The sequence below is a fragment of the Capra hircus genome, chromosome 7 (genome assembly GCF_001704415.2).
Source record: "Capra hircus breed San Clemente chromosome 7, ASM170441v1, whole genome shotgun sequence".
Taxonomy (NCBI): domain Eukaryota; kingdom Metazoa; phylum Chordata; class Mammalia; order Artiodactyla; family Bovidae; genus Capra; species Capra hircus.
The window spans coordinates 97,001,554-97,021,268 of record NC_030814.1 but is presented as its reverse complement, the minus strand read 5'-3'; the positions used below and the strand labels follow the sequence as shown (position 1 = coordinate 97,021,268).

At 55.5% G+C, this 19,715-nt stretch overlaps 4 protein-coding genes across 4 annotated transcripts in view; 2 read left to right on the top strand and 2 right to left on the bottom strand.

Moving 5' to 3' along the window:
* Nucleotides 1-3,888, top strand: part of IL27RA (interleukin 27 receptor subunit alpha) — a 36,059-nt gene extending 32,171 nt beyond the window's left edge. Inside the window, exon 14 of the mRNA XM_018051201.1 lies at nt 3,584-3,888. Within this exon, the coding sequence (XP_017906690.1) occupies nt 3,584-3,688 (105 nt within the window). The 3' untranslated portion in view covers nt 3,689-3,888. The remainder of the gene's footprint in view (nt 1-3,583) is intronic.
* On the top strand, nt 4,084-7,683 carry MISP3 (MISP family member 3). The gene is made up of 4 exons (XM_018051202.1): nt 4,084-4,133; nt 5,642-6,473; nt 7,001-7,074; nt 7,315-7,683. Exons 2-4 carry the CDS (start codon nt 5,906-5,908, stop codon nt 7,324-7,326), a joined length of 654 nt encoding a protein of 217 aa, XP_017906691.1. The 5' UTR covers nt 4,084-4,133; nt 5,642-5,905; the 3' UTR covers nt 7,327-7,683.
* C7H19orf67 (chromosome 7 C19orf67 homolog) lies at nt 12,165-15,635 on the bottom strand. The gene is made up of 6 exons (XM_018051195.1): nt 14,726-15,635; nt 13,915-14,059; nt 13,692-13,792; nt 13,420-13,605; nt 12,931-13,065; nt 12,165-12,491 (listed from the first exon to the last, which is right to left on the bottom strand). Exons 1-6 carry the CDS (start codon nt 15,061-15,063, stop codon nt 12,317-12,319), a joined length of 1,080 nt encoding a protein of 359 aa, XP_017906684.1. The 5' UTR covers nt 15,064-15,635; the 3' UTR covers nt 12,165-12,316.
* SAMD1 (sterile alpha motif domain containing 1) lies at nt 16,293-19,554 on the bottom strand. The gene is made up of 5 exons (XM_018051194.1): nt 18,262-19,554; nt 17,550-17,844; nt 17,363-17,459; nt 17,141-17,252; nt 16,293-17,041 (listed from the first exon to the last, which is right to left on the bottom strand). The coding sequence occupies exons 1-5, from the start codon at nt 19,204-19,206 to the stop codon at nt 16,883-16,885; spliced, it is 1,608 nt and encodes a 535-aa protein (XP_017906683.1). The 5' UTR covers nt 19,207-19,554; the 3' UTR covers nt 16,293-16,882.

Sequence of the window (19,715 nt, the reverse complement as noted above, 5' to 3'; positions counted from 1 at the left end):
GCTGTCCTGATCAATTATTTACCAGCCACTGGCCTCCTTGCTGCACTCGGCTGCCTCCCGGCAAACACATTCTCACATGCCTGGTCAAGCCTGTGGACTAGGGCTGGTTCTCCCCAACTCCCTCAGACAAGGGCACCTTTACTTGGCACCCTAGACATTTCAAGTCCGGTTGCCCACCAAAGGTAACCTGCCTTCGAATACTGTTGCTTTTACATACTACTGCCCTCCCTTCTTGGACCCTGATCTCTGGGGTGAGGAGGAAGGGCTGATCCCACCAGAAGATTCTGGATACCAGAGCCTGTGCCTCAAGAGCACCAGAAGGCTTGAGCTCTGGACAACTCAGGGCAACTTCCCTTTCTGGACCTCAGTTTCCACTTTCTGGACCTCAGTTTCCCCTTTCGGAAAATGAGAGAATTCGATCAAATAGCCTCCAGGACCCTGGACGCCCCTTAGATGTGATAACTACCCGGGGAGTGTGGTGATAAGAAATGTCTAGAGAACTTCTTACCCAAGTCTTGAAGGTCCCTATTCAGTCCTCCCACCATCCCTTTCTTAAAGGAGCAGCGCCCCTTTTCTCAGCTGATCATGTTTTATCCAACCATCCTCTTGGGGAAATCATCTCCTACTCTCCAGGCTGGTCTGCTGCAGCCCCCAGCACTCTTGTGGTCAAGCTGTACAGCATGCAGGGTGTTAGTTCACCCCACCCAACCTGGGGTTGCACCCATGGCCCCTGCAGTCTTAACCACTGGACCACCAGGAAAGTCCCCTAGGCCCCTTCCTTGTTTCAGAGGGTCTGCTCCCTCTGAACAGAACAAAGGGAATGTGCCCAACTAAATCCTTCCTCCCTGCTCTAGATCCTACTCAGGATGGCCAAAAAGTGGCAGAGGAGTGAGGAAAGAGCTTGGGTACATGGGGCGGGATCCCTAGGTACATGTACAAGGCCCCTCATTGTGTAGGACAGACTTGGGGGTGTGAAACAAATGGGGCCGGACTGAGGCCTGGGGTTTTCCTATGCCAAGTACAAAACTCCTGGGGATTCAAAATAGTTTCAGTTGAACCTGGTCTTCTATTGGGCTGGTCAAAATGTTCCTTTGGGACTTTTTTTTTTCGTAACAACAACCCGAAGATGGTATGGCAAAACCCAAGTGAACTTTCTGGCGAACCAAATAGATCCTCCTAAAAGCATATTTGGGGGGCTTCCATGGTTGTTCAGTGGATAAGAAACCCTCGCCTTGCCATGATGGGGATATGAGTTTGCTTCCTGGCCTGGAAACTAAGATTTCACATGCTGTGGGGCAACTAAGCCCACACGCCACAGTGAAAGATCCAACATGAGGCACGAAGATCTCTTGTGCCACAACTAAGACTCAAGTCAGCCAAGTTTTTCTTTTTTTAATAAAAGCTTATTTGCCATGATAGAAATAGAGAACACATTTTTAAAAATTAGTTTTTAGTTGTGGTAAAATACACAAAATTTACCATTGGTAGCATTTAATACATTCACAAGGTTGTGCAACTTGCCACTATCTAGGTCCAGAACCTTTTCATTACCCCTGGAGGAAATTCTGTACCCATTAAACAGACACTCCTTCCCCAAGACCCTGGCAACCACTGATCTGCATCTGTCTCTGTAGATTTACCTATTCTGGACATTTTTTTAAATCAGTGGAATCATACAATATGTGGCCTGTTCTGTTTGGCTTCTTTCACTGAGCATAAGTTTTTCAAAAGAGAAAGTGTTAGTTGCTGAGTAGTGTCTGACTCTTCCAGACCCTATGAACTGTAGCCCACTAGGCTCCTCTGTCCGTGGGGTTTCCCAGGCAAGAATACTGGAGTGGGTTGCCATTCCCTTCTCCATAATGTTGTCAAGGTTCACCCATATTTTAGCCTGAATCAGCGCTTCATTCCTTTTTCATGGCTGAATAATATTCCATTGTATGAATGGATCACATTTTGCTTATCCATTCATTTGTTGATGGACATTTGGGTTGTTCCCACCTTTTGGAGGAGAGTGTATATTTTCCTTCCTTGCTTGTAGCTTGATTTTATAACTGTTAGCTATTTAGATCAACACTTATATAGGCTTCCCTAAAGGGAACTCTTGTCCTGGGTTCCACCTTGAGGCAAGATTGTTCTGTTTATAATTGTGTCTGTCTCTTAAACTCAATGGCAACTTCCAAGTCTATTTCTTTGTTCCCAAATTTGGGAACATTCTTTAGTAAGTGTTATGTGTTAGGCACTGTTCTAGGCGTGAGAGAGCTGGGTGAAGATGACAAACAGAAAATGCTGTAATACCACTCACTCTCCAGCTGAGGTGGGGGGCGGGCAGAGATAGATAATATACAAATAAAGAAACAAAGGTAATTGGTGATAACTAGAGTATTGTGAAAGTGTTAGTCGCTCAGTCGTGTCCAACTCTTTGTGATCCCATAGACTGTAGCACACCAGGCTCCTCTGTCCATGGCATTCTCCAAGCAAGAATACTGGAGTAGGTAGCCATTCCCTTCTCCTGGGGATCTTCCCAACTCAGGGATCAAACCTGGTTCTCCTGCATTGTAGGCAGATTCTTTACCGTCTGAGCCACAAGGAAAGTCCAACTGTAGTACTGGGTTAATTACAAAAAATAAAAAAGGCAGGGATAGAGTTACGGAGAAGAGCTGTGTTTGAGGTAGGCTAGGTGATCAGAGACCACTTCTCTGAAGCAGTGACATCTGAATCAAGTGACATCTGAATAGCAGAAGCCAGCAATATGCTGAGTCATTCCAAGCAGAGAGAAAGGCCAGTACAAAGGCCCTGGGGTGGGAATGCAATCGCAGAGTTTGAGGAAAGCATAAAAGTTCAGATGGAGGAGGGATCAAGGGAGAGGGTGTCAGGAGATGAGATCTGAGAAGTGGGAAGGGGTTTTGAGCCAGGGTAGGAAATTTGGATTTTTCTCCTAAGTTTGGTGGAGAGACATCGGAGGGCAATGAATGGCTGGGAAAAGGGTGGAGAGAAGTGGACGACTTCATCATATGTGTTGGAGGTAGAGCAAACAGCAATCCAATATATGAATGGACTGGGGGTGGGTAGGGAAAAAAAGAAATTGAGGCTGAGTTCTACATTTTGGGACATGAAAAACAGAATGAGTGAGTTGCTATATGTAGTAAAGAGAAGTAGAGTTGGGGGGAGACCAAGAATTCAGTTTTGAAAGTGTTCAGTTTGACCTATCTATTAGACTGGGGACTGTTGGATATGAGTTAAAACTCAGAGGAGAAATTAGAGCTAGAGATATAAATTTGGGAGACATCTGCATAGAGATAGTGTTTAAAGTGTGAAACTGGAGTTTGTCAAGGTCTGAGTGTTGGCAGGAAAGAGACTGTATACTTAAACTGAGTAATTGATCAGAACTCAATAGAAGGAAATAAACAAGGCATAGTGCACTCGCTGGGTTAGCATCAGCTGGGAGCTCTTACCACCCCATAGCCCTGGAGAGAGAGAGCTGTTTGGAACTGCTGCCGGCAGTGGAGAGACACAGCCAACAAAGCTTGGAAGAAGAACACGTGAGATAAACATCCTGATCTCTCATTCTCCTCTCTCCCATCAGCCAAACCCAATGGAAGCCAGAGGGGAAAGAACCCCATTGATGCAGGTGAACCAGAAGTCTGAAAACGGGCACTTGGGAGGTCAGAGGAAAACCATAAGTGGGTAGCATTCTCCAAGACTAAGGAGCTGGTGGAAAGGAACTCCGGGCAAAGCCAGTGACCAGGTCTGGTAAATGGAGGTCACGGAGGTCCTTGGACAGAGAAGGGTCAGTGGTGTGGTGGAACCAAGAGCACAGTGTGCCTGGCTAGAAGAGAGATGCACATACTCATGTGAAGTCGTTTTTGACTCTGTGACCCTTTGGACAGTATCCCGCCAGGCTCCTCTGTCCATGGGGATTTTTCAGGCAAGAATACTGGAGTGGGTTGCTATTTGCTCCTCCAGGAAAGCTTCCTGACCCAGGGGTTGAACCTGTGTCTCCTGCATTGCAGACGGATTCTTTACCACTGAGCCATCGGGGAAGAAGAGGAACAGGAGGTGATAAAGTGGAGAGTCCACTGTAGAGACAACTCATTCCAGAAGCAGAGTTTTCATCGTCATCACCTCCCAAAGGGGTAAGTACTACCATCCCCATTTTACAGATAAAGAAACTGAGTCTTGGAGAAGGCTGACACTTAGCTCAGGTTCTCAGTGGGATGGAACCCAGGTGGGCCCAATTCCAATTGGGCCAATAGAGTCAGAGGGAGGAGGGTAGCAGCTTGAGATTGGGATCCAGGAGAGAGTGGAGCAAGAGGGCGGATGGAAAAGAGAGTCACCAGGGTAGGCAGAGAGTTGGGGGATTGTTGGCACTCCTGAGACTGTGTAGCCGCCCCCCACCCTTTCTTTAGGTAACTATCTTTTCCACTGGTCATCCCAAAATGGAGGGGGGGATGGGGGGAGGCAGGTTTTGGCGAAAGCCCAGTGGAAGAGAGTGGAAAATGTCCCTGGGAGTAGGTCGCCTGTTCCTGGCATCAATCCTGGCCAAGAACACCACAATCTGGCCCCAGCTGCAGAGAGCTACTTCCCCCACAAGCCTGGATACTTCCCTGGGTCTCCCAGTCGCCTGGGCCCAAGGTGACCGCCTTTCCAACCTTAGCCGCTCTTCTGGGTCCTGGGCGCGCTGTGTGTGCATGCCTGCCTGGTCCCTCGGTCTGGGAGTGCGCTTGGCAGCGGCCGGCTCGCGAACTTTTCCGGGTGGGGTGAGGGGAAGTGCCCTATGGGCCTGGCGCGGGCGCTGGCGCTCGGCTTGGAAGTGTGAGCCCAGGCACTGGAAGAGAGACTTGGGCGGGCGGAGAGGCGGTTCCTGGCGCCCCCTCCAGCCCGAACTATGCACTGCAGGGGTGGAAATTGAAAGGACAGCCCGGAGCCCGTTGCTGTCGCTGCCAGGCGGCTGACACAGGATTGGCGGGCCAGGCCAGGGCCCGGAAAGATGATTTTAGAGGACACCCCACCAGAAGACAGTGGTTCAGAGGTTCAGCCAGGCATGCAGCTGGGTGGGACCAAGCCCCCTGGTAACGCCGGGATCGTGAGCCCGAAAAGGTGCCAAGGTGGCGCCCATTGAGTGAACACTGCATCTAGACTGGCGCCCCCAGGTAGCAGGCTAGGTCTAGGGAAGCTCTCTTCTAAAACATCCAGTGCCCCGAGCTGACAGGCGCGTCAGTGGACCAAACCCAGTGCCCAGCTAAGGCACCCCCCCTTGGGGGCGGGGCCAGGGCGGGGCCCCGAGTCCGGCCTGCAGGTGCAGGGGGCGGTGCCCGGCCCTGCCCCGGAGGGCAGTTCTTGGAGGCCAGGGGCGGGTCAGAGAAGTGGCCCGTGCGGGCGACGCCTTGGAACCCGCGGACGGCAATTGCAACCACAGGTGCTGCGCAGGGCAGGGTGTCCCAGCTCTAGGCGTCAAAACTCCAGCGCTGGGAGCTAAGGCTTCCGAGCTTCTCCCAACCCCGGACACCTACCAAGGCCCCTGGGCGGCAGAACGGAGCCCTGGGGTCGTCCGAAGCGCGTGGGCCTGAACCCCCCAGCTTAGATAGCGAAATTCCCAAGCCTGCTGCAGAGCTGAATACCGACGTCCCCGTGCCCTCCCCAGACCAGGGCGCGGAGACGCCCGAGCAAGAGAGGGAAGTCCTCGAACCATCAGCGAGGCAGGACGCAGAGCGTCCTGGGCCGGACCGCAGCTGGGGGCTTTGAGAGTCCTGGGCAAGGAAGCGACGACCCTGAACCGTCTGAAGCGCTAGGCACGGGGCTCCTGGAGCAGTGTCTCTCTCAAGGTCCGGAAACCTCCTCTGAGTCGAACTCGGAAGCCCTCCAGTTGCGTTCGGAGACCCCACAACATCCCCTAGAGGAGCCACTCATGGAGACGCCCATCGAGCGCGAAATTCGCCGTAGCTGCGAACGCGAGGAAAGCTTGCGCCGGAGCCGGGGCCTGAGCCCAGGTCGCGCGGGCAGTGAACTCGTTGAACTGCGCGTGCGGCCGGTGCTCAGTCTGCCGGGCCCCAGCCCCGCGCTCCCGCGCGCGTTGGAGCGCGCTCGGGCGGGCGCGCAGATGCAGCGAGACATCGAGCGGGAGGCCTATCGGCAGGCGGCGCTGGCGCGCCCCGAAGTCCCGAAGCAGAGCGCCCGGCCGCCGCCGCAGCCCCTGGGCGAGCTCAAGCGCTTTTTCGAGGCTGTTGGCGGGTGCTCCTCCTCACCCGCGGCGGAGGGCAGCGCAGACACGCAGCGGCTGCCCGAGCCCGGAGGCCGGCTGCATTCAGTCGTACAGGGCCGGTGTCCGGTGCTGTCTCGCGCCCCGCCGCCCATCGCGCCGTCGCTGCTGGAGCAGGAGGTGCGCGAGGTGAATGAGCGCGAGCGGGAGCTGCAGCGCCAGCGGCTGAGCCTCTACGGCACCGCCGAGTTCAAGGAGCCCGCGCCCAGCCTAACGGGTAAGCCACCGGCGTCCCAACGCTGGGGATTCCCAGGGCTCCAGCCGCTTTCACCGACTCCCCTACTCCAGTGGCCCTCTAATCCTCAGGGTCTTCCTTCCTGGCTCCCAAACTCCCCAGACTCTCCTCTCTCTGCCCACCCTTTCTGGACTGACCGTCCCTATGCTCCACCCCCAACCCCGTCGGAATCCCAGACACACCCCACCTAGGCTTGTGGTGGGGGAAGGGAGGAGGATCCCAGATGTGTTTGTCGGGTTCCCAGGGACCCTCCCTGGGTTCTGGCACACCTGGACCTCCCCCTCTGAATTTTCTGGTTCCTACCTCCTCACTCTGGTTTGTTCGCCTTCCCCCTCCCTGGGGTTCCTCCCTCCTCCCTCGGGACGGAGGCCTCAGCGGGGAGGAGGGGGGTGAACGCCTGTGTGTGTTTAAGGGGTGCGGCCGCTCTCCTTCGTCCTGGCTGCCTCCTGCTGGTAAGGCGTGGGGGGGGGGGGATGTGCAATCCCAGCTGAGCGCCCCTTCCTCCTCAGTGAGCAGGGGCGACGGAAAGCTGGCGGTGATCTGGCCTCCTCGCAGAAAGGCTTCGGAGAACGGTCTGGAACAGGTGGGAACCCTTTTCCCCTCCTGCCCCTACCCCAACCCTCTGCGTGGGAGAAAACTGGGCTAGCGAAAGGGCTCCCTGGGAAGTCACCGGGCTAGGACCCCAAGTCCCGGGCGTGGCCCGCGAGTGAGAAGGAGGCAGTGGTCGTGGGGCCCATACTGCCCCATCCGGCGCCTGGGTGTCCCCATTCGCGGTGCGCGAGCCGCTAAGATTTGCCTTTGGTCTGGCCCCTCCCCCTGGCAGGAGGAGCCTTGAGGTTCCGGCCCTCTGGGGTCCCCCGAGGAAAGTAACACGCTCCGCAGACGCTCAGGCCCGGGCGCTCAGGAGTGCCCTCTGGATCCGCGGAAGGCCTGAAGAAGGGCCACAGGTTTGTGCTGGGGAAGACGCAGTCGATCAGCATCCTTGAACCTGACTTTGTGAAACTGACCGGAATCTTCTATAAAACTGTTAGTTCCCATTGGGAAACACCGTCGTCACAACCCCACCAGTAAAACTGCCCAGCCTTTCTCCGCCTAACTGCAAACGGCACTTAGCCTCTCCTGGCCTTGTCTGTTAGAGGACAGGGGTCCTCGGCTGTCCCTGCTCCCCAATAAAGCCCTTTCTTTCTGGACAGTGCAGGCTATTTTCTTCTGGGTTCTCTTCTCCTGGGGTGGGGCAGGAGCGCGGTGAGACGAGGAAGGCCTGAGACACACGGGAGGCACCAGCCGGAATGCAGAATGTCCCCTTGTCGCCGGGTTCCGTGGCCGCTGGTCTCCCGGGGTCCTAGTGCCCCCTGGCGATGCGGGCACGAACTGCGGACTGCGGCTTTGGGACAAACGAACTCATGCCCTCCCTTTATTGGTGCCAAACGACTTGCCCCGCGCATGGTGCTGGCTAGACAGAAGTAATAAGAGGTTGTTCCCGCCCTGGGGATGTAAACAATAGCTACCAAGGAAAAAAATGTTGGTAGTTCAAGCTCCTTAGCAGGGCATGTAAGGCCATTTATAATCTGCATCCCACTCCAGTACTCTTGCCTGGAAAATCCCATGGACGGAAAAGCCGGGTAGGCTACAGTCCATGGGGTCTCGAAGAGTCGGATACGACTGAGCGACCTCACTTTCACTTTTCACTGTCATGCATTGGAGAGGGAAATGGCAACCCACTCCAGTGTTCTTGCCTGGAGAATCCCAGGGACGGGGGAGCCTGGTGGGCTGCCGTCTATGGGGTCGCCCAGAGTCGGACACGACTGAAGCGACTTAGCAGCAGCAACTGTAAACCTCACATGCTTACAGACCCCAGTGTGTGTGTGTTAGCTGCTCAGTCGTTTCTGACTCTTTGAGATCCCATGAACTGTAGCTCGCCAGGCTCCTCAGTCCATGGAATTCTCCAGGCGAGAATACTGAGTCAGTTGCCTCCCAACCCAGGAATGGAAGCCGGGTCTCCAAAATTGCATGCAGATTCTTTACCGTCTTAGCCACCAGGGAAGCTCTTATAGACCCCAGACAGATATTAAAAGAGAGAGAGGGTGTGCTGTAAAACAAAGACCTTGTTTCAACAGGAAGGAGGTAGGGGTTCCTCCATATCACCAGTGCTTTGAGTGAGTGAGCTCAATGGTGTCAAGTCTCTTGTTTTCCAAAAGCAACTGGAGGGAATGCCCTGGCAGTCCAGTGGTTAGGACTTCATGATTTCATTGCCAAAGGTAGGCCCCTGTTCAATCCCAGGTTTGGGAACTAAGATCCCACAACCCCTGTGGTGCAGCCAAAAAATCTACAATAAAACAAAATCAAAAAGCCCCAAAGTAATTGGAAATCATCTTTAAGAGAGAAATCTACTGAACTTTAAATAATTGTGGCTATTTAGAAAACTTTAATTGGTGGGAGGTAGGAGCAGACAGCAAACAATACCTGTTGCAATAGGGCTTGTGGCTCAGTTGGCAAGACCTTCTTAACTTCTCTTAGTCCCAAGACAATGGGTCAAAGGCCCCCCAGTGGGGTTCAAGATAAGCTGTAAAGCTGCATCAGTGCAGTATATTCTGAAGTTTTAATGTATCAAATTCTTAGAGGTGTGCCGAGACCCAGAAAAGACTGTTTTAGAATCATTGTTTAAACTCTTGGATTTATGCCTGGGTCTAGCTCACACAGCATTGCACCCCAAAAGTAGCTCAGCCCAAGGACCCACCCCCGACCCCATCATCAGCACACTGACCACATCTTGACTGTGAGTCTGGGAGGAACAGAGAGAAAGGCAAGAAAGAGCCAGCATTTATTGTTCAGTTGCTCAATCATCTCTGACTCTTTGCAACCCCATGGACTGCAGCACTCCAGGCTTCCCTGTCCTTCACCATCGCCTTGAGCTTGCTCAAACTCATGTCCATTGAGTTGGTGATGCCATCCAATCATCTCATCCTCTGTTGTCCCCTTCTCCTGCCTTCAATCTTTCCCAGCATCGGGATCTTTTCTAATGAGTCAGCTTTTTGCATCAGGGGGCCTAAGGATTGGAGCATCAGTCCTTCCAATGAATATTCAGGATTGGTTTCCTTTAGGATTGACTGGTTTGATCTGTCAGTTCGAGGAACTCTCAAGCCTTCAACACTGCAGTTCAGAGCCAGCACTGCCAAGGTGGAAAATGGAAACACCAAGAACCTGTTCTTAATCCCCTGCAGAGGAGCTAAGAGCTAAGGATGTTGAGTTGACAGAACTTAAGTGTAGACCTGGGTTCATGAACTTTCTTGAAGTTACCTGAGGCATGCTTATGTCAAATAAATCAGATTCTGATAGAGGCTTTGGCATCAATAAAGTTCCTCAGGTGTTTCTAACATGGAGCCAAGTTTGAGAGCCACGAGGTCGATGTAGGCTCAATATAGGTTGATACAGGCTCAAAGTGTGGCGTCTGGACGAGAAACATCAGCATCACTTGGGATCTTGCAAGAAAAAAGTTCCAGCCCAGACTTAGTGATCAAACCCTCCAGTGATTCTAAAGTTAGAGAATCATGGGTGTAGACAGTTTCTGAGCAACTACTGGTTGCTTAGTCGCTAAGTTGTGCCCGACTCTTTTACAACCATATGGACTATACATCCCACCAGGCTCATCTGTCCATGGGATTTTCCCAGGCAAGAATACTGGAGTGGGTTGCCATTTCCTTCTCCAGGAGATCTTCCCCACTCAGGGATGGAACCCCCCCCCCCCCGCATCTCCTGCATTGGCAGGCAGGTTCTTTATCACTGAGCCACCAGGGCTTCCCTCCTGACCAACAGGACCCAGGAAATCAAACCTGTTTCCTTCTCCCACTACTGCCACCACCCACCAGAAATATAGTTTTAAGTGGCCTGTGGATTTGTCTTAAGGGAAGATAAATTAAAGCTGCATGTGGCTAGTCCAAATTGAGATGTGCTGTAAGTGCAATACACAGATTTAAAAAACCTAGTGCAAAAAAAGGGGGATACCTCAATTTCTTACACTGACTATATGTTGCAAAAATATTTTGGACATCTGGGGTTAAATAAAAATATCAATAAAAGTCTGACCTCTTTATTCTTTTAATATAGCTCTTAAAAATTTGCAATTACGTAGGTGACTCGCATTTGTGGCTCAAATTCCTATTGGACTGGACTAAACAGTTTTCCAGTAGTCATGTTATGGATGTGAGTTGGACCATAAAGAAAGCTGAGCTCCGAAGAATTAATGCTTTTGAACTGTGGTGTTGGAGAAGATTCTTGAGAGTCCCTTGGACTGCAAGAAGATCCAACCAGTCCATCCTAAAGGAAATCAATGCTGGGTGTTCATTGGAAGGACTGATGTTGAAGCTGAAACTCCAATACTTTGGCCACCTGATGTGAAGAGCTGACTTATTTGAAAAGACCTTGATGCTGGGAAAGATTGAGGGCAGGAGGAGAAGGGGATGACAGAGGATGAGATGGTTGGATGGCATCAGTGACTCAACGGACATGAGTTTGGGTAGGCTAAGTGAGTTGGTGATGGACAGGGAAGCCGGATGTGCTGCAATTCATGGGGTTGCAAAGAGTCGGACATGACTGAGCGACTGAACTGAACTGAGTCTAAACAGTGGTGGTGGTGAACTCAGAGGGGCCTTGACTCAGTATAAGGGAACTTCAGAACCCGTTTGGACTCATTCAAACTCCTGGGTTGTGGACTAAAAAATCCTTGGTGCAGTCAGAAATTGTTACCGAAAGCCTCTACTCCCACTCTAAAAAGACAAGGGTTTTGGTTAATCATGATTCACTTCACGTTTCTATTTTTATAATTCGTAAACTGGGATAATCATAACACATGATAATACTATGTGTCAGGGACTATTAGGTAAGCAGGGCTCCAAATCTCTCCTCCAACTCTGAAAATGCTAGAGGGAATCAAAAGGTATCCGTTAGTTTAAGGGGAGAGGGGTGGGTAACTCGCAGCTGAGTGACAGCCGAATGAGGACACTCCTCCCCTGGCAAGTGACCAGTTGCTGTCAGGTCCAGGCTCCACCACTTGGCCTCTGAAGCTCTAGGTAGGCGGGCTCACCTCTCAACCCGGTCTCCTTTTCAGTCCAAGGCTGGGAGCGTTTCCAAGTTGGAGTGCCTCACCGCTCTCCCACCAGCCTGCGCCCCGGACACCTCAGGAGGGTACAGCGACCTGCCCAAGCCATGACCCAAAAGCTGGAAGAGAAAGATTAGGAAACTGATCGGCGCTTAGGAAACTGATCGCTGGCCCTTTCCTGGCGGCACGTCGGGAAATAGAGTCTTTTTTGGTACAGGGAAATAATTTCCGGGTCAAAACATGAGAGTGGGCGTAGCCCTGCGTTCCTTCTCACAGTGGGCGTTGAATTTCCTCGCTACCCGAAACTTGCGGTTATCTGGGTTCCGGTTGTTGACAGGAGCCGCTACTTCCCTTTTTGCTTTGTACCAGCCCCTACGCATGCTCTGAGCTCCCGTCGGCCAGTCAGTGGACCACAGTTTTGTTTCCATAAGACTACATTACCCAGAAGCCACAGCGAGTGGGCGGGGCCTCCTCTCCCCGGGAGGGAGGGGAGCGGCGCACGGAGCGGACGCTGAGCCTGTGACCTCTTTCTTTCTTTTATTTAACACAAAACTGGTGTGTTCACAAGCAGGGCTCCGCGGCCGGGCCGGTTCCAGTGCGGACGGGCCAGCTCGACCTGGCCCCTTGGAAGGCAGGCCGAGCCGCACTAGGATAACAAGTGAGCCCCTCCCCTACCCCATCTTCTGGAGTTTGGAACTGTCAAGCTCCAGCTCCCACCCTCTCTCCAGGTTCAAGACTCCTGCGCGGCCCACGCCGCGGGCCCGGCGGCGCTCGGGGGCCGAGCCATGCCTGCCTGGCCCGTGAGGATCTGCACCAGCAGGTCGGTGGCCAGCATGTGCGACGGCTCCTCGAAGCCGATGGTCAGCAGCTGCTGGTAGTCCCCAGGCGGCTGCGGGCACAAAATCCTGGGGGCCAGGGACAGACAGGCCAGGATGTGAGCGTCCCCTGCTACTCGGGAGCCCCTCCCCTTGAGCGAAAGGCTGCGGCTGAAAGAGGCTTTGTTTCAGCTGGGGGTGGGAAAGTGGTTTCCTTGTTGATGAGAAACCTAGAGGGTAAGGCTCTGGGAGGCTGAGCAATTTTATCCCTGACCTGGCTGATGGCTCAACGAGCTGTGTGTCCTTCGGCAGGTAACTTAACCTCTCTGAACACCTGTTTCCTTTGTAAAATGGGGCTTGTCGTGTAGACCTCAGAGGGTTGTTACATGAGTCTGCATAAACGCTTTTCAGGGCACAATAAAATTCATTATCATCAATGGTAACAGTGTAGAGGGAGGCAGATGGTCTCTGGTTGGTTTCTGTCCCTCCCTCCAGATCCCACCCACCTTACCATTGCCCTGGCTCCTACCATGAATAAAGGTCATCCTCGGCTGGTCCTAGGGGCACCCATCGGCCGATGGACCACAGCTTCTGAATCTGGGGGCAGGAATTGGCCGGACTCTTGCCTGTGTCTTCCCATGTATCTCTATAGCATAGGAAGTAGCTGGGAGGGGAAGGGGCAGCAATTTAAAGTGAGCAGTGAGTAGTTTCTCAGTTCTTCTGTTTGAGGGTTCTAATTTTGGAGGTAAAGTGGAAACTCATCAAAAGTTGCCTTCAGGTTCTCAGGTAGTCATGTGACAATACTGAGGCCTTTTCTCCCTATCAGCCTAGTTGTTTAAGATAAGTACTTCTATTTTGATGGGGGCATCTATGTATGTATGTATATTTAAGGTGAGGATGACCTTGCAAAGGTTCTTGAATTCTTGCTTGGCTTTCCACTTTGGTGGCGGTTCAGTGGCCCAAACTGGCATTCTCCCATAGCGAGGGGGAGGACTTGGATTCTGATAAGGGGACTCACTAATCCACATGGGAATCTTGCTCCCGGCTGCTGGGCTCTGGGGTGGTTTCCAGGTTCCAGCGCATCTTCTTATAGAGGTATCGGGGGAAGTGGCTGGCGGTGTAGGCGGCAGGGGCACAGTATCTGAAGATGGACACTTCATGGGAAGGACTGATGGAGAACCTCCCACAGAAGAAACAGGAGATGCTGGCAGGAGATTAAAGAGTAAGGAATGAGGCTGTGCCCTGGGCTCCTCCACCCCTGACCCCAAGCCAAATCTCTTATGCTTTTACCTTAGGGGGTCAGTCTCCTCCAAGTTCACGAACCCAAATGAGGCATACATTAGGACCAGCTGTTCCAGGCGAAGAGTGAGTTGTTGGGAGATCTCCAGTAGCTGTAAGGAAGATAGGGCATAACGAGATTAGTTGGCCTTCCAGGAGCATCCTCCCCATCCCCCAGGCCTGAGGGATGCAGAAAGGGGCATCAGGGTCTAGGAAACCTGCTCCACACACACACCCCCTTTCGGATCAGCTCCTGCAGGGCTCCATAGACAGGGGGCACGCTCCGAGCAGCTGCCTCCAGGTACAGGAAGTAGGGCTCACACATCCGCAAGAAGGTGGGCATGGCCTTTGCCAACTGTTCCTTCTGCACTCGGTCCCTGCTGAAGGGAGAAGCAGGCCTTTGCTTGAGTCCTTGGCTCCCCCACCAATTTCTCCCATTCTCTTCACCCCTCCCACCTGTATCCCTGGCCTGGATTCCCAGTACAAACAAACTCCTGCAGTGTCAGGCCTTTCTCAGAGGACCTTTCAGGACCACCATCATCAAAGACATGTGAAACACTTGTTAAAATGCAGACACCTGAGTCCCACGTCTGACTTTGACCTACTACTATTCCCTGGGTGAAGCTCAGAAATCTAGGATTTAAACAACCTCCGAGGGGACTCCAATGAACATTGATCTGTGAGCATCACAGTCCCCCTTCCCTCCATCTGGGAATCATATTATCCTCTGAGGTCTCAAACTGGTAGCCAGCAGGCCAAATCTGGCCCAGATAGGTTTTGTTTAGCCTGTCCAAGGTTCGAAACTTAAGCCAACAGTTAAAAAGTGGGAGAAAAGTTCTAGCAGTTTGGCAGCCTCAAGAGCCCACATAGCAGTCCGCCCTCCCTAACCCCAAATTTCTACACAGTTCTCATAACTCTGAAATTGGGTTGCTAATCAGCTAGTGCCATTTACTTCGTCTAGCTAACCTAGCGTATTTTGCCCATTTTGTTAAACCTTCCTCTGTCTCCTTATCCATGGTAGAATCTAGGACCCCGTCGAGCATCACCTGTAGAGCAAGTAGCTCTGGAAATCATCTGCCTTCTTAAGCAGGTAGCAGAGCTGCTCGGTGATGGGGCTGAACATGGTGTCCAATGGCAGGCGAGGAGGGGTGGGCCGGGGGCCTGGGGCCAGACGCTCCGGGGAAGGCGTAGAGGTGGAGGCCTGGGGCAGCTGTCCCTGAACACCGTTCTCGGGCTCCGCCTCGGGTGGGTTCCCAGGTCCGCCAGGAGGAGGCGACCACGAGGGGTCTTCGCAGGGCTGTGCCCCAGATTCCAAGTCGTCCAGGGGCGGCGTTTCCCCAGAGCCCGCGGGGAGCGGCCCCACAAACCACTGTTCGGTGGCCATCGTGCGGCAAGAGGCGGGGACCACCGGAGCTCTTTAAGCCTCCACTGCTCACATTGGCCGCGGGTTCGACCCCGCCCAGGGTACCTCGGACCTGCTTGGCCTGGGAGCGCGTCCCTCCTCCACTTCACCCCAGCCTCGACCTCCCTGCCGGCGCCGCGTGGAGGGAGTTCGCCTCATTTGAATTTCAACACGCCGGAGGGGCGCGCCGCTCCTGCCCGCGCTGCGCGGCAGCAGCGCCCCGCGCACACGCGCGCTCCCGGAACCTGACAGTGGGGTGCGCCTCCGGGGGAGGTGACCTGGGCTGCTGCTGGCGCGGCGGTGTCCTGGGGGCGCAGCCTGGGGCCAGCGCATCTAACTCTCGGAGGTGGTTTCCTAGGGAGGAGGGATCTTCACCGCTCGTCAAACCCGCGGGGTTGCAAGTATAGAAATCAAGGAAGGCCCCGCCCCGCTCGCTGACTCTGACCCCCAGGCCTTGGAATCTGTATTAACAACAAAAAACCTAATGGAATTGAGAAACTGCATTGGAACTTACTAGGCTCTTGTGATGTAGTAGTTGTCACTATTACTAACAATAAAAATCTTCACTTGGAAAAGATTTTCCCATCTCATGATCTCATCTGATGGCCCAGTCCCTCCTGTCCCTTTTATGAAAAAGACCTTGAGGATTGGGGACCCTACCATGGGCCCAGAAGACTTCTGCCCCCCCCAAGTTGTAGGCTGGATTCTTTGTTAACATGCATGCAAAGGTTGTCAGATACAGAAGTCTGAAGCCAAATACATTAATTATACTTAAAGACGCTGGGTAAAGAATGACAGGTGTCCAACTCCACCCTGTGTGACACTGAGCCAGCATCTTTGCAGTGATGAGCCAGTTGCCAGGTCTATAAAGCTTTTTTTTTTTTTTTTTTTAATGAGCTTCGCCTCATGGGGCTCTGGTGAGAACCCAGAGAATGCTCATAAAACCTAGAGTTAACTGCTAGTCACTTAACAAATATTTGAGCACCTACTGTGTGCCCAGGGACTATTCTGGGAAAGGAGAGATGGCAGAAGAAACAAAGAATCCTGTTCTTCTGAACAGTTACTGTCAAAATTACAGCCAACTCTGAGGCAGCACCACTCACTACCCAGTCTCCCTCCTCACACAGCTTTGTCCTAAACCCAAGACTTCCAGGGGGCCGGGGTGGCTCTTCTCCTCCCCGGACTACTTTCATGAAATGGACTCCACTGCGTTTTCTTCTTCTCTCTTTTTTTAAAATTTTATTTAAAAAACCTTCGGTGCAATATTAAAAAGCAATACGGCCAGCTGGAGCGACAACGAACAGAAAGAAAAGGGGAGGACGGATAGGGAAGATCCAGGGACCCCTTCCCCAGCTGCTCCCAGGGGCTGGAGGCCAGGGCCAGACTGGGGAGGGGCCTGGGTGGTGGGGGAGAGAGGAAAGGCCACCCACCAAAATGAACAGGCAGAATAAAACACTGATATAGGAAATATCTGGCTGAACTGAAGAGGATCTAGGGAAGATGGGAAGCCCCCATTTTCTTTCCCCAAAATGTCCTAGACTGGGTTGGGGGTGGGGAAGGGTTGGCTTCCTGGGGTGAAAGGAATAGGCCCTGTTCCACCCCATACTCCTTTGTCAGGGAGTACCAGATGTGCCAGGGGGGCCAGAGGCATGTATATTGGGGGAGAGGTGAGTAGGAATGCCCCCTCACTAGAATCTGTTACGAGGGCTGAGGGTGTTCCCCGTCCAGCTCCCAGACTCTTGGGGTTCTTGGGTAAGATGGAGACTGGAGTGGGTCGGGGCAGGGGTGTGAGGCTGGGCGCTCAGCCTAGAAAGCCGTCAGGGTCGTCCTCCTCAAAGTGGCCTTGTTGCAGCACCTTGATGTGGTGCTCGTAGATTTTCAGGGCTGGGCCGAGGCGGATGGACAGGCCTGTCAGCACGTCTGTGCGTTGCATGAGCAGCAAAGACTTGCCATCGATTTCCTGGGTGGGACAGAGGAGAAACGAAGAGAGAGCAGGGTCAGAATACATCCCCACTGAGACCCTGAAACCCTGGGGCTAAGTTGAGGGGGCGGAACCCACCTGTTCTTGGAAAGCTGTGGCCTGCTCCGGGAAGCCAGCCTCGGTGAAGTACTCTACCACATCCGTCACTGTCCACTCCACAGGATCAGCCGGCTTCTCCTTGCGCCCCGAACTGCGTTGGAACAGAGGAAACCAGTGAGCAGTGACGCTCCTGTGGTTCTGTCACACACACCTGGGCAGCACCACCACCCCCCACCCCGCGTCTCAAACACTGCAACTTACGGACAGCCAAAAGGGGTCCCATCAGCCCCAGGTAGGGCTGGTTTTCCTGGGGGCAAAGGCACGGGGGATGGGGAGTCTGGCCCAGTGGCAGCAGAGGCTGGGAAATAAAAAACAGATGCCTGTGGTTTTGTCTTGGGGCTCAGTTCGTTCCCACCTGCCACCCTCCCCCACCCAGAGGGATCCTTACCTGATCCCCCTTCCTTATTCATGGCGGCCATCGAGAACACTTGACGGGTGCCACTGCCTGGCGCTGGCCCGCGTCCTTCATCCTGGCCCTGGTGGGGTCCACAGGGCGTCCACTCCTTGACTCTCTCCTTGGCACTCTGAGGGCCGCGCTCGCCATTAAGTTGGTGGTGTTGGGCACCTGCAGGACGGTCTCCCTCGGGCACTTCGGAGCCCTCAGACACTTCATCTTCATCATCTTCATCTTCGTCGTCTTCATCCTCCTCTTCCTTCTCAAGCACTCGCTCTTCTCCACCCCTCTGGTGCAAGAGAAGGAGGCCCGTAAGGGCATTAGCTGTTCTAGCCCTGGGCCCGACCCGGGGATCCAGGACCAAGCGGACTGCCTCACCACCACCTTTAATACCAACACGGACTAACTTTTACACATCCACTCCGTGCCAGGCTCTGTGTTAATACAGCTCTCAGTAGCCAAATCTCACTAAACTCGCTCAACAACCCCAAGAGGTCGCTACTGCTATTAAGTCGCGTTTTACAGCGGAGGAAACTGAGGCTGGCGAAGATCAAGTCACTTGCCAAGGTCACCACCCCCCGAGCCCGCAGGGAAGAAGCGCAAAGCCCCGGCCGCCCGCGGCCCGCTTCCTCCTGGGACTCTCGCCCGCCACCAACTTCGCCAGCACCTGCCCACCGCACGGCGCCCCCCTCCGCGGCGCGCTCACCTTGCTCCGCGACGCGCGGGCGCTGGCGGCCGGGGGCGCCCGCCCGGGCCTGTCCCCGCGGGGCAGCGCGAGCGCTCCGAGACGAGTGCGCTCCAGGCGGCCCCGAGCCGCCGCCTCCTCCTCTAGCAAACCCTGCACGCGGCCGCGGGTCAGGCGGCCGCCGGCGCCGCCGCTACCCCCGAGGTAGCGCACGACTTCCCGCAGGCTCACGGGCCGAGCCGGGCCGCCGGCCCGCGCCGCGCCCCCCTCCGGCGGCTGCTGTGGCTGCGGCGGCGGCGGCGGCGGCTGCTGCTGTGGCTGTGGCGCCGGCGGCAGCGGCGGCTCCCGGGCGGCGACGGCGGGCGGGGGGGCGCGGCGCGGGCCGGCCGGGGGCGCCACTGCCGGAGGAGCGGCGGGCGCGGGCGGCGGCGCGGCCAGGGGCGCGGCCCGCTGCGCGCGGGGGCCCGGTTGCGCGGGGCCGGGCGAGGGGGGCGCTGTGGCGGCAGCAGCGGCGGCCGCGCGGGGCGCCCGGGCCGGGGCGGCGGCGGCGGCGACGGGCGCGGGCGGTGGCGGCGGGGCGGGCGTGGGCGGCGGCGCGGCGGCGGCAGCGGGGCCCCCGCGGGGGGCGCGCGGCGGGGCCGGCGGGGTGGCTCCGCGCCGGGGCGGCTGGACGCGCGCCGCGTTGCGGTACGAGATGCTCCCCTTGTAGCTGACCCGGAGCACGGCGCGTTGCTGGATCAGTTTCTCTAGCTCGGCGCGCGTGCGCTCCGGCTCCGGGCCGTGCCGCCGCCGCACCATCCGGCAGATGCGCTCCAGGTCCGGCCGCGCCTTGCGCGAGCGCAGCGAGTCGATGGTGTCCAGGATCCACTCTTGGTAGTGCGGGGAAGCGGCGGACGACGAGGCAGCGGCCGCCGTGGTGGCGGCCGCCGCCGTCTCCGGCGGGGGTAGGGCCGGGGGCCCCGCCATGCCTCCCGCCCGGCCCGGCTGCACCGTGCGCGCTGCCTCCCTCCCAGCGCGGCGCCCCCCTCCCCGGCACCCCTCCCTCCGCCGCTGCCCGCCTCCTCCGCCTCCCCCCCCGGGGGGCGCAGCGCCTCGGCGGAGCGGCGGCGGCGCTGCTGTTTCTTTGCAAAAAAAAAAAAAAAGAACGAGAGAGAGGGAGCGAGAGAGAGAGAAAAAAAACAGTGAGAGAGAAAGAAAAGAGAGAAAAAAATATGCACACACTCACTCACTCGCACGCACGCACACACAGACCCGCTTCTGCTGGGCGCGCGCGGGGCCGGGGATGCGAGGAGGGAGGAGGGGAGCGCGGCGCGGCCGGCCCCTCCCCGCCGCCGCCGCCGCCGCACGCGCGCCCTGCGCCCGGGACACTCCGGCCCCCCTTCCTTCCCTCCCTCCCTCCTCCCCGCCGCCCGCCTTCTTCCCTCCCACCCCCACGCGCCCGCTTTTAAGGTGGAGCCCGGGCCCCCCGCCCGCCC